This window comes from Homarus americanus, unplaced genomic scaffold, assembly GCF_018991925.1.
Source record: "Homarus americanus isolate GMGI-L3 unplaced genomic scaffold, GMGI_Hamer_2.0 scaffold22250, whole genome shotgun sequence".
NCBI lineage: Eukaryota > Metazoa > Arthropoda > Malacostraca > Decapoda > Nephropidae > Homarus > Homarus americanus.
In genome coordinates, this window is record NW_024741189.1 from 12,775,894 (window position 1) to 12,789,632 (window position 13,739).

At 40.4% G+C, this 13,739-nt stretch overlaps 1 protein-coding gene across 7 annotated transcripts in view; it reads right to left on the minus strand.

Moving 5' to 3' along the window:
- The window catches only part of LOC121875733 (protein PALS2-like), an 80,750-nt gene that overhangs the window by 51,498 nt on the left and 15,513 nt on the right, over nucleotides 1-13,739 (minus strand). Inside the window, exon 2 of one of the 7 annotated variants that reach the window (XM_042380392.1) lies at nucleotides 8,698-9,046. The exons of 5 other annotated variants lie outside the window; for them this stretch is intronic. In XM_042380392.1, coding sequence (XP_042236326.1) covers nucleotides 8,698-8,782 — 85 coding nt within the window. In that variant the 5' untranslated portion in view covers nucleotides 8,783-9,046. Of the gene's footprint in view, nucleotides 1-2,267; nucleotides 2,314-8,697; nucleotides 9,047-13,739 lie in introns of those variants that run through there. One more of the 7 variants, XM_042380395.1, reaches the window with a different exon arrangement.

Here is a 13,739-nt window from a genome sequence, read left to right on the forward strand (position 1 = left end):
ATCGCCTGTCTGCATCCACCTGCCCGTATGTCTGTGTATTTCCACCTCTCCGTCTGTTTGTCTTTGTCCGCCTGTCTGTTTTGTTCCCCCTTCTATATGTCTATCTGTCTGTCTGGGATTGGACATAGCCACCAATACACCCCATAAAGGTAGGTCATTCACCCCTTCCAATGTTTGTCTACCTACACTCATCTCCTCATAATATTTGTGGGTAGACCAGTTCGTGGAGTCGACCCTCTACCCTTACCTACTTACCATACTTACATCATTTATTTGGTGTGTGTGTGTTGTAAGTTTAGGTTAGGTTAGTTCATGATAGAATGAGGGTAGGTTCAGGTTAGGTTACATTAGATACATGTTGGTTAAGTTTAGGGAAGGTTGGGTTAGATTAAGTATAAACGCAGGACTAACAATGTATTAACTAAAGTATATTACAAAAGTTACGTCAGTGCAATTGTACTTGAATCAGTGTGTATACTACCTACCCTCTTGTAGGTTTAAGCACACGCCCGCCCCTATTACAAATAAAGACACGCCCATGGGTTTTTCTTTCCACAAACAACTAAATCTTCTCTTAACAAACAAGCTATCAGCTCTTTTTTTTTTTTTACAACACAAACGTTAATACGGACCAACTCCAAGATGGGTCGTTAAATTAGGATAGTTTACGGTAAAGTCATGACAGGAGATTGTTCAACTGCACCGCCGTAAACACCTATACCTCCATACTGTGTTGGCCCGTCAGCAACTAACAGCAGCTAACACGTTCAATACGTTAATTTAATTTGTTAATATTTTATTTATAAAATTATGAATTAATGGACCTGGAATAACACTTATACATCATATTAACGCATAAAAAAAAGAGATTACCGACACCAACGCAAATAAATTAGTTGTAGGAAATCAGCGCTAATGTTTATACATCGAGAACATTATATTTCGTAAACAATGTATCGCTTCCTTTGTTTTTTTTAATACACTATTATTATTGTTTTTTACATTAATGGGATAAATTTCAGATGACGAGCAGTTTACATCCATAAAACTGTTCTGGGTTAATGATATGTAGTACAAGAGAACACAATCGTATTTGGTATCCCAGCCACACCTGAGGAATATTACAAACTTATATACAGTAACAGGAGAATATTTTTCATGGCATTTATGGCGCATTATACGAGTTTAATAATTTATGAACTTGTGGCAATATTTAAACGTTTATACATTTAGGGAAATATTGATATTTTGGGAAACATTTATACATTTAGGGGAATATTTCTACATTTACATCTTTGTTTCACTTTCGGGTGTAAGATTCACCAGGTACCACAATCCACTACGAGAGTTGCCACAACAAAAATATTCACATGTTTCAGTGAGTAAACTAAGGCTTCCCTCAAAGATAGGTGTCAAAATCGAACGTTTCTTCTACAACTAACTATACAGGGACATTTTCAGAGCTATATCAACTAGGAATACCCACACCAAGTTCATAATTCATATATTGCATTACAGGTATAATTACAGTATATATTTTTTTGTAAACTATTGTTAGTGGATGGTGGATGAGTCATGAGGGAGGTGGGTGACGGGAAGGTGGGTGACGATGGAGGTGGGTGATGGGGGAGGTGGGTGACAGGGGAGGTAAGTGACAAGGAAGGTGGGTAACCGGGGAGGTGGGTGACAGGGGAGGTGCGTAACCGGGGAGGTGGGTGACAGGGAAGGTGGGTGACCGGGGAGGTGGGTGACAGGGAGGTGGGTGATGGAAGGAATAGACGAGGCCGAGGCAACACACCTGGTCTACCTGTTGACGGTTACTAATCAATACCCGAGTTGCCCGTTAATGTCCCGCCCATAAACTGACCAACGTATATACGCCAGGGTTGGTGCATGAGGCGAGTGTATCCCTGAGTGCGCATGCGTCACAGTAAATACGTTTGGGTGTGAACACATGTGGTTAAGAGTGCATGTGTGGGAGTCTTTGTATTCGTGAGGGAAGAGTGCATATGTACGAGTATCTGCCTTTCAGTGTGTGTGTGTGTGTGTGTGTGTGTGTGTGTGTGTTTCAAGCGAGGGTATCTGAGTACTTTGTAGTTCCCGAGAGCATGCGTATCTGGGTCCTCGCTGTTATTGAATGCAGCATTTGCCTCTATAAATAAGAGTTTCCTGAGTGTAAATGCACTTGGATATGCGAGCAGCAGAGATGAAGCACTCGACTGCGGTTGTACTGTACACGCGTCAACAGCGCTATGGGGGTGACTTACGGTTGAAAGCCAACATGGTAAACTTGATCATGGTCGACCAGTTCTTAGTTGTAACTCAGTAGTGTCCCATTCAGTTAGCGGTGTGCCAATCAGCTGTGTCCCACTCAGTAAGCTGTTTCCTACTCAACTGTATTTTGCAAAGACCCGAGGCTACCACACAAAAGCAAAGTAACTGACGTCACTGCAATACGTCTAGTCTAGGGTTTCCGTGATTACATTATTATTTTTTTCAAGTGTAGAGTCTACCTGGACCACACTGCCAAAAGTTGCGAATACAGTTTATGAGAGCGACGTGTTAGGTTTAAACACATATAATGTCTATTAATGTTGATGTACTACTATTTTTTCATGGTTCGCGTCCACACCCATCAATAGTGGGTAAAACAAGACACTTCACAAATACTACAGTGACCAGTTTGTGTATAGATTACCAGGTGACTGTCCGAAACAATACGTTACACTAAAACAATTATTCTTAAGTCACAAGCACCGAAACAGTCTGTTCAGTCACAAACACTGGACCGGGTAAGCTCCACAACCACTGTTCACAAACGACAACAGACACATATGAGGTTCCAGGGACAGAGGCAGTGAGGAACTTGGCTGTGGTGATAACATGGGAGTACTGAGAGTGATACAGGGAGCGCGTGCACGACCGAGTGAGTGGTTAGCTAGGTGAATCCAGGAACTACACTGTACTTCCGGCACGTGTTCCCCTCTGACCCCCACCTGGACCACTGTGCCATGACGCCCAACGTGTGTGTGGGGTGGGGGTGGAGGGGGACATTACGTAGGTGTATTTGTGAGGACCGGGTATATGTATGTATGTATGTATGTATGTATGGAAAATGCGTGTGTGACTGCCAAAAAATCATAATGCTGCGTGCTTAAGTTTTATGTTAGTCTACCTGTGTGTGAGGGCGGCCTAGAGCTACACCAACCATCATTCATCAGCCACAACACCTGGCGTACCTGAGTTTGACCAGGGACCATAAGGCTCACACTCTCACACACCAACCCGCCACACCGTCCCAGCCACAACAACCCAGCCACACCGTCCCAGCCACAACCCAGCCACACCGTCCCAGCCACAACAACCCAGCCACACCGTCCCAACCATACCAACCTGACCACACCGTCCCAGCCACAACCCAGCCACACCGTCCCAGCCACAACAACCCAGCCACACCGTCCCAGCCACACCAACCCAGCCATACCAACCCGACCACACCATCCCAGCCACAACAACCCAGCCACACCGTCCCAGCCACAACAACCCAGCCACACCAACCCAGCCATACCAACCCGACCACACCGTCCCAGCCACAACAACCCAGCCAACAACATCCCAAATGCTCTCTTATTGGCCGAGAAACACAACGCTTACAAAAAATTACGAAACGGTGTAAAAAGTCGCTCCTCATTCTTAACCTAACCTAACTTAACCTAACTTAACTTAACTTAACCTAACCTAACCTAACCAAGCCCAAACAATGCAACAAATGCACAAAAAATAGTGACGTGCAACGCCTCTCCTAACAACGAAAGTTTAGTTTAAAAAATAAAGAAAAATGCACCAAACATCGCAATACATACAGATAATGTGGAAATTGTGCTGAACATTCCTACAAGAATTCGTGTTATTATCCAGTTAGTGTTAACTGGGCTACAATTAATGTGCTATTAATATTTTGTATTCCAGGTATGCTAAGAAAATTCCGACTCAGTTCACACACACACACACACACACACACACACACACACACACACACACACACACATCATTATGTCTAAATCAATTGTAAGTCTGTATATTTTCAGCCACCGGCTGCAACTCTATTAATAAACCGTTTATTAGTATTATTATTATTATTATTATTATTATTATTATTATTATTACACACACACACACAATTAACACCATTTTTTTTTTTACTTTTTTTCGAACATTTTTTTTTACATTTAATGCTGTTAAATATAAATGATAATTTTTCACACATCTCCACTTACCTCACGCCAGGTGGCAGACCCCGGTACAGAGCATCACGACTACTGCATTACTGACCTCGATTGCATCAAAGGGTGTTGGTCGTGGCTCGTAATGCTTGGACGAGTCACGTTCCTGCATACAGCCATACCACCGACACAACCCGGGCGTGAGAATCATGGTGCTTCATGTGCATATCCCACGCAGAGAGAGAGAGAGAGAGTGTGTGTGTGTGCGCTTTAAGTTCTATGAATTACCCCGGGAGAGGAAAATGTGGAGCCACTTCGTCAGCAGCATACAAAATTCTATGGACTGACTCTTTCCTCTAACACACTGAAAACTAGATTATCACCGCCCTCGCCTTTCTGCCCCAATATATCACCAGCTAAGTATAATAGTAAAAGGTAAACACTAGTGTAGGAACATTTACCTCCAGTATACACATCTGAACCACGAGCTCCACGCAGATATTAATGCTGTTTACACTGACCAACTCGAGAGTGTGTGTGTGTGTGTGTGTGTGTATGTGTGTGTTTGTGTGTGTGTAGATACTGGTTTGGAGGGTAACCTTGATGGCAGCAAGTTGTGTGGCCTTGTGGCTTGAGTTCAGAATAATCAGTGAAAGCCTGAAAGTGTTCGCGAGGTCTTGTTTATACGTTCAGTTGACTGTATTTGGTAGAGTGAGCGTTTACATACAATCTTGCCTCTGAGCGTGTCTGTGAGGGCTTCGGTGTGTTTGTGCCCGACAAACATTTCCACATTAGTCTCTGTGGTTGGGTCAAACTTAAACATTTGGAAAAACCTGTGTATTTGTCGACAATTAGTCATTTAATGATAATGTTGACGACATGAATGAATCAATTTTATAATTTATACTCATTGTTCATTCAGAATAATTCCTGAACCCTCCCATCGATCAAATTTTAGTTACTCCCCTTCCAAAATGACCAGGCTGTGGCTGCTCTCCATGTCCTTGTCTGTGAACTTAATTGCTCCTTCTTAATACCTGTAGATGCAAAACTCCACATATAATCTGTAAGCTTTTATCTCACAGTAAATGTCCCATATTTGTCTTCTACCCATGTTTACCATAGTGCTGCGGTCCCTAATACTAGGCTGCTACACCTAACAACCACTCAAACCTAAAGTAAGCCACACCAAATTCCAAGTGGCAAGAGTTACGTCCTTCTTCCACTTCCCTAAACTTATATTTTTAAATAATAACATAAATCTGAAAAAGAAGACTAAGTTTATTAACAAGTATTACACATCTGACCTGCCGACTCGATCAATATGACATATATTACGATTACACCAACAAGCTATAAAGGCAACCACCCTTTAGATACAGTATATGTGCAAAATAATATTTTCAGGCGACCCCTTTTAATATATATCTAGCAATATACAACATTACAGCAGATTAAGCCCGACTAAAATACTTCTCACTGAAACTGCTCATTTATGTAAATGTAACGCAATATTTCCAGCTTTCCTCGGCTGAGTATCTGGAAAGTGGGACCAGAAGGTTAATATATTCGCACACGTCTCCATAAACAACACATGGTGCACACGTAGCTTCTTACCTCTGGGCTAAGAAGACGTTATTTTCAGTTTCAGATACAGTACATATTACATTACCGGTATTACTACAAAAACTCGGGATCGCCAGAAGAATTTCCACTCGAAATTCTAATTGGTCGTCTGAGTTTTATATTGTTTCATGTTCATTATTTTATTTTTTTACCATAAATCCAATAAAAAACGAATTCATTGGACGGAAAGGACAATGACAATTAAATTATTAGGTTATTTTTTCCTTTTTTCATACGCTTTCTAGGAGAATTAAGGAAGTCTGTACTGTATGTACTGTATTTAGGTAAACATGTACCAAGAAATACGCTGAGGGAGGGACCGAAAGAGCCCCGGTCTTTCCCGCATTCACAACACCTACCACACACTACTGTACTTAATACGTCATACCTAAATATCACATAATTAACAGAGAACTTAACATTTAAAGAAATACCTAAAGGCTAACAGCATTAAAGCCTTACAGATTAATAATATACAGGGTGGAAAGGTTTATGAATTCATCCTTTACTTTGTGGCGACTCAGTTGTAATAAAGTATCAATTGAAAATGTTAGAACACTGACAGATAGACTCAATTTTTCCTGTCATATGCGTAAAGTGTTGCCAAGTCATTCTTACCTACAGTAAATAATCATATGCCAAATCAAGTTGACCGAAATTGTTTTTTTTAGTATAATGTTACAACCCACAAAGCCAACCACTCACGGGGGATTCAATTCAGTCTGTGTTTTAAATTGAAGAGCTGCCAGTGCCACCAGTGGAACTCCTGACACAAGATATCATTTTATGCATCAATCGTGTTAGCTAGGCTGTGACCGGCAGGAAAAACAAAACAATAGACGAAAGACCAGATTACGTTGCTGGGGGAGGGGCACAGAAAGGCACACTCGCACAAAAAAGTTAGCAGACAATGTGGTCAACAAAGAACTTCAAAGATCGAGGTCCATAATGTCAATATTTTAGAGTGAGAGTAAAAGATGAATCCACAAAAGTCATGAAGGTCTTTGATAAGTAGCCAGATTTTTTTTCAGTGTTTCCTGTCGCTTACTTGAACTTTTTGTCCTACAAAACTCGTTGAGTCTAATACATAAAAGTAAAAAATAAATCAAATAAAAATGAAATGGAAAATCCTAGGCGCTGTTGCCAGTGAAGTTTCATCCATATGCATGAACGTGCGACTTTAGCCAAAACCCGCCGACTAGTCTGGCGAGTTTTTCTCTTACTGAGTGACAGACGGCCCGGAATATGTAAAACTATCTGTGTGTGTGTGTGTGTGTGTGTGTGTGTGTGTGTGTGTGTGTGTGTGTGTGTGTGTGTGTGTGTGTGTGTGTCACTTCTATTGATTAAAAAACATTAAAAGTAGCAATGTTTAAAGATGATGGATGGAAACATTTAAAGGGAGTACGGATACAGCCCATCGAATACCAAGCCTCTGATACATATGGAAGAAATTGTGTCCGGCACTGCACTAGACCGCCTACACTTCCCAACCGTAAAATTAGGCATCCATTTAGAGCCAGATGGTTTAGTGGTGCCTCGAGCGTGAACCAGCGACCCTTAGGTCAATAGATAAGATCCGTATTCTCTCGGCCACCGTATCTTTCCGGTAATATCGCAATACTGAAACGTGCACCTCAGATAAAGGGGGCCACCAGATACAGTCGATGATTTTAATACCATCAAATTCTCAGTACACCAGTGGCACTGTACATGGCCCACTAGGTGCCTCAGTGCACTGGGGTAGGCCGCTCACCGCCCGGTGTTTGTTGATGCTCATCTGGTGACAGCGAGGGGGCAGGTGGGCCTGCTAATTATGACTCCCTGCGCTCCTTTCCACCTCCCTTTAATGATTAATCCCATTTCCCTCTCCCATCCTCCTCTCAAGAGAGAAACATATTTCATACAATAAAATATGATTGGTGCCTGAATTCAACGAGGAACCCCTGTTCTTTCCTCGCACGTACACTGTACCATAAAACGCGATAACTAGATAAATAAACCCTTGTTTCGGCCATTGTCTTAAATAAATAAACAATTAATGAAAGATCACCTTCCAGTGATGGAACCTTCAACCAGAAACATCCCCCGAGCGTCCTTGAAGCATTCACCCGTGGTGAAGTTTACCAGAATCGGAGCACTTGCCTGTACCCTTGTATATAAGGAGAGAAGTTGAGGTAAAGCAGGCAGCGGAAGTGATGAAGTTAAGTCTTGGAAAACACATCACACCCTAGCCTTACGGCTCCCGGCCGTCTCAACCCAGAACTGGGGCCACACTGCCGCGCCATGAATATAGATCCCCTGCTTGAGCACTGCTGAGTGAGGTGGGGTACACAGAGGCCCAGGCTAATGACGATCGTTTCTCGAGGTGTTTCAGGAATGTTACGAGACTAAAAGGAAGCTATTACATATGTAGATGGGAGAGGAGAGCAAGAGGTGAATTAAAAGAGTCGGGGAGATAAACAAGTGAATAAACAGATCAAGGAGGGAAGATAGATTTTTGAGCGGTGGGTATGAGAAAGGGTTAGAAGTGTGTAAAAGATTTATAAATCGAATTTTCATCACTCGATACAGACTAACTAAGATATTCATTAACTTAGATAAAACTAACAGTACAGGTATTCTTGTCATCTTATTATGTCATAATTCAAAGCCTGATCCTCTATGTTTAATTAGAGAATTCATCCATTGTCATGAAATTCGTGAAGTACATGCCTAAATTCTAGATAAGATAACGAAATCCACTTAATTAAAGAAAACACAAAAGCGTGCAGGCAATAAACATAACTAAGTAGTGACAACCAGACGATTTTAGCAAGACTGGGGCCAGACTTCAATATCGTTCACTTACCATCATTAATATCAGGTTTCGTGGAGAACTTCTCGAAGGAGTTGAGCAGAAAGCTTCGATCTTCTTTGTTGCCGAAAAACACCATCTTGGCTCTGGACACGCCTCACCTCACACAAGAAGTACTGATAAGCCAAAGTCTTCTACTTCCTCTCTACCCACAATTTCTTTATCTCATTCCTCTTTCCCGTGGTCCATCTCCATAACGAATCACTTTGATCTGTTCTTAGTTTTGGAATGATGATACAAAGACAGACATTCTCCAGGTCTCGTCACTGCCAGAGTTCAACAGTCTATATTACTGTGGCGGTAAAGTCTTCTTGACACTCGTTGGTGGAAATACTCCCCTAACCTGAAACGCACGCCAGTTTAATTATCAAGACGCCGAACTTGTAAATATACACATAAAAAATACAGTAAAATCCACATTTCAGTGTTGAAAGTAGTAGCAGTGGTTACAAGCAATTGTGGGACTAAGGAAACTAATGGCTCCATCTCCTCTCCCAATTCGTGAAAGCATCTGATAAAAGTTGTTAATTCAATTAATTGACATAGCTCGTGTGGCTACGCTGATATTGGGTCGTACAGTATTATGTTTAGTGGCATTAAAGGTGACATTCAGACGCACAAATCAGCACTGTTTCCCTCACTTTACTATGAACACTCCTTTCCGGAAAGTCAATAGCGAGTCTCCTAATATTTATGAAAAATCTTATGTAACCAAAAGAATGCCAAAACGAGAATGCATAAGTAGACCGATTGTTTAAATTTGTAGAATAATAATAAACACCAAGGTGAAAACCATAATACAAACAGTACACCAGGTGGTATTAAGTATTAGCTAATCTTGGTACACAAACTACATGAACTCCATTATTAGTGGCGTAACACTTTCCTGGGCTGATAACACCATTCTCAACATTTAGGATGGTTGAGATGAAACATTATTATTCATTTTTTCGTTTACCTTCATCTCTTGAGGGCAACTTTTGGAACATAACAGAAACATGTCCAGAAAATCAGAAGTAGTCAGTAACTTTGTTCACTATTGGTGGTTTCTGTAAGCAAGACGATGTCATTACCAACAGTTCCACGTTCTTACATCAATTTATATTACTGGTATGATATCTAACAATACAACAAGTGAAAAATACCAATGGTGCGCAGCAGGTGGATGTGACCAACTTTATACCCTGGATGTGACGAGGAGGAAGAGCAGCAGCTATCACGTAACAACACCACTACTGGCTGTAAAGTGGACACGGTAGGATATAACTTGTTCCTTCTAGCCTCACCTCACGCCTGACCCTGATTAAACACACGCACCATGATCTCAGTATCTCAACATGCATGTCTTACCATCCTCAACACAGTGTAACTCACCAACAACAATCGTTAACTTAGGAATATCTGAAGGGAGTAAGTATACCTCGTACTCTTAATATTATACTAAGTTGTTTGTCCATTTAGGTTTCAGTTTAACTCCTCAAAGATAAAGTATAGTTTTATATATGCCATTCTGAACATACTCTGACACGTAGCTATTTTACAGTCACACTACTGTACAAATATTATAACACCCTATTGTCAAGTACGGTAGTGGTCTGTTTACCAAATGGTCGCCAATGATCTTAAAGTGGTTACGGTCTGTACCTTAAGCTGACCTCGTATAACAATCTAACTTGTATCTTCTCAGTTTAATGAACGTGGCCGGCAACGTGCATTATACGCCCGTTCTTCACTCATCAATGTCACGGCGGATGCATTCTAATTCACTCAAATTACAGTGTAATCACGGAGCAGCCTCACCTTCCTTTTTACTCAGCTGACGTGAAGTAAAAAAAATCGATCTGCACCAACAATATTTTCAACTATATATATATATATATATATATATATATATATATATATATATATATATATATATATATATATATATATATATATATATATATATATATATATATTAATCTCGTACAATCTAAAATAAATTCATCTAATTATCAGTCATCATTAATGTATTTCAACAACTGAGATCTTCTAAACACACGGACTCAGTTCGGACACTAAACACAAACAACTCGGAGTGATATTAGGTGAGAAGACCTGTATAAAGATTCATTTGTTTGGCTCTCCTTCCTAACGATACAGTACGGTATTGGAGACGTCTGTGTGCTTGTGCGTTGTCGATCTAAACTATTTACACGCGTAATACTAACACCGGATATGCCAAATTACAGATAAACATCTAGGTTGACTCGCCAGGGCTCACACTTCTCCCACGACACCGGTTTATAACAAAGGGTATTTAAACGGAATATCATGATCACCTTACACATCCTCAGCAGCTAACACTCGTCAGTTACGCTCAGTATCAATTAACAGGTTCCTGCAGACGTTGCCGATTCCTGTTACACTTCATTAAACAGTTGTAATGCCTTATAAATACCACTGTTGGGATCCTTAACCTCGAAATATTGCCAGACTCCTCGTATCATACCATCGGGAGGATGACAACATTACCAACCTACCAGATCCGATACGTCATCATTGTTTCTTCATACAACACAAGTAGCTAGTTACTGATATATTACTATACTATAATTAGGGGTAGTATTAGAATCATTATACTGAAAAGAAAATGCATATACCTGTATATCGCTATCAATGATAATCTTCATTACAAATTAATACAAAACGAAGTGACAAAATAACTCAATTTATGTAACAAGATGTAGCCAATATTCTAACTTGCGTCAAACACCATTTACCTGCTGATTTCAAGTGCATGCACTTTAAATCGTGAGCTGGTTCACGTGGAAACCTTACCAATACCGCGTAATTTTTCCCGCAAAAAGGTCAAAAGCTCAGTTATGTATTTCAGCATTGACTGCCTGGTTTTATCTTTTTAATCTTATATTCCTATTATGAAATTTAGGAGATACTTCAGCACCAGCAAACATACTGGACTATGATAGTTATCAGAATAACAGCTACTCTCGTGATAATGTACTGACTATTGATATGGAATCATTGTCCACTGTCAGACATATAATCATGGTTGTAACATGAAAACCTTGTTTGCAATGTTATACAACGATTTATCTTTGCGGCAACAAATTTACAAATGTGGCTTCCTAACTTTCAATTACCGAGTATCATTATCAAATTCATTTTCGGGATTCTTTCGTTAATTTTATCTTCATGAGTCGGCACCATGGTGGAGTACAAGAGGTGTATCTGACACTAGTGCTGTAGCACAGTTTAAGTTCAAGGGAGTTCCGGTAGAAATGAGCCTCTAGCGGGAGTGTTAGCTGCCCCCACAGCTCCAGTCGCCGCTTTTGGTAATCCCACCAAATTGAAAGCCTTTGCTGTCGACGTCTTCCTCAGTAACGCGTCTCGAGAAGCTAATAAGGTCCCATGATTCTCGGGTGAGTTTCCCGATTCCCAACTAACTTGTCCTCTTGTGTACTATAGTGGACCTTTTTTTACTATTTCACTTCACCTGTAATTAAAGTAATTAATTTATATTTATGGCATTGTCATCTAGTTAATACTGCCTCTATAACTACAGCACTTAGCTTTAAAACGCAAGTGATGTTTTTGCCAAATGGCGATATTTGTTTTTTATGCCTTGAGAATTATCGCATATAATGGTAAAATCGATTATGTTCCATTAAAGACGACGTTTACCATCCAAAACAAACTAAATTTGAATTCGGTTAAGTAAGGTTAGGTTAGTTATGGCGCTACACATTGTATTTTGACTGTCGACATCATTGCCTTAATGTACAGAACATTGTCTTTTTTTTAAACAGAATTTTTCTTTTTTATAAGTCGTCCTTACTTCGCGTATATATGTGCAGATGTCCATTAGGACACCAAACTCCGGTTGTCCCTATTGTCCCTTTAAGTAACGCTCTGTCCAGTAACCACGCCCCACCCATCGGCAGATGAAGTGACATGACTTGTGTTGGCGAGTGTACCTCCCAATGAGGAGACTGGAGCTTTGTCCTTGACTGGTCCCAGGGTAGGAGTGTGCAACCAGTCATCAGTCTGGCCTTGGAGAGACGCCTAAACTTCAATATACTATACCCTGTATATAATACTAAACTGTATATCTTCAGCGCCAAAGAATCATTTAGAAAATAAACTCGCTTGTGAGATTTATACATTTAAAGGGAAATTGGGTTTTAAATTTGGAAATACAGTCCATTACGCTGTATGTCACCCAATATGCAGTATTAATGGAGCATTTAAATGATATAACCTAAAATTAAATAACATGGAACATTATACTGTATATCTTAACTTGAACTTATTTTCGAAAGTATCCAGGAAGGGTGGGGGGGTATACGAGACACCAAGTGAATTTAAGTAGCCACGCCGATAACGTCATTGGAAGTTGGACAAACGTTGCCAACAACCACACGAGTTTACTACACACCCTTTTCTTCCTTCCCTTAATTAAAAGACATTCTTCAAACAGATTCAGATAGTGATTAATAATGAATTACAGACTGAATCAAATAATCAAATGCTTTCGTAGAGCTAAATGAAATTTAAAACGAAGAAACTGGAAAATAACTATCTCGGCGCTACTCAGTGAGGTACGGACTCGCACCCAAATCCTCGGTGACTGACCGTAACGACACTAGCAGCAGCACCGACTGTATATCACTAAGAAAGCGTTCCTGGAACCAGAGGGGTTAAAGTTCCCAATTAAAGTAAGATTATTTTTTGTGCAACTCTCGAAAACAGTATAACATGCTCTTTGAAGAGAAATTACACGAACAGTTCAATTTTGAGACACGGTAATCGACTAGCGTTTTTATCCTCTTCCCTACTAATCGGCTCGTTTAGCCGCTGAGCAACACTGAAATTAATTTTACCGACATTACATATTAATATATAGTACAGTGTTTATCAATGTTATTCCCCTGTAAGTAAAACAATGTCTAGCGGTTCTAGCCTATAAACGGCAGTAAATGATGCCTGAAGGGTCAGTGTTCCACGCTTCTACGAACGCAGTCCAACCATCCTGG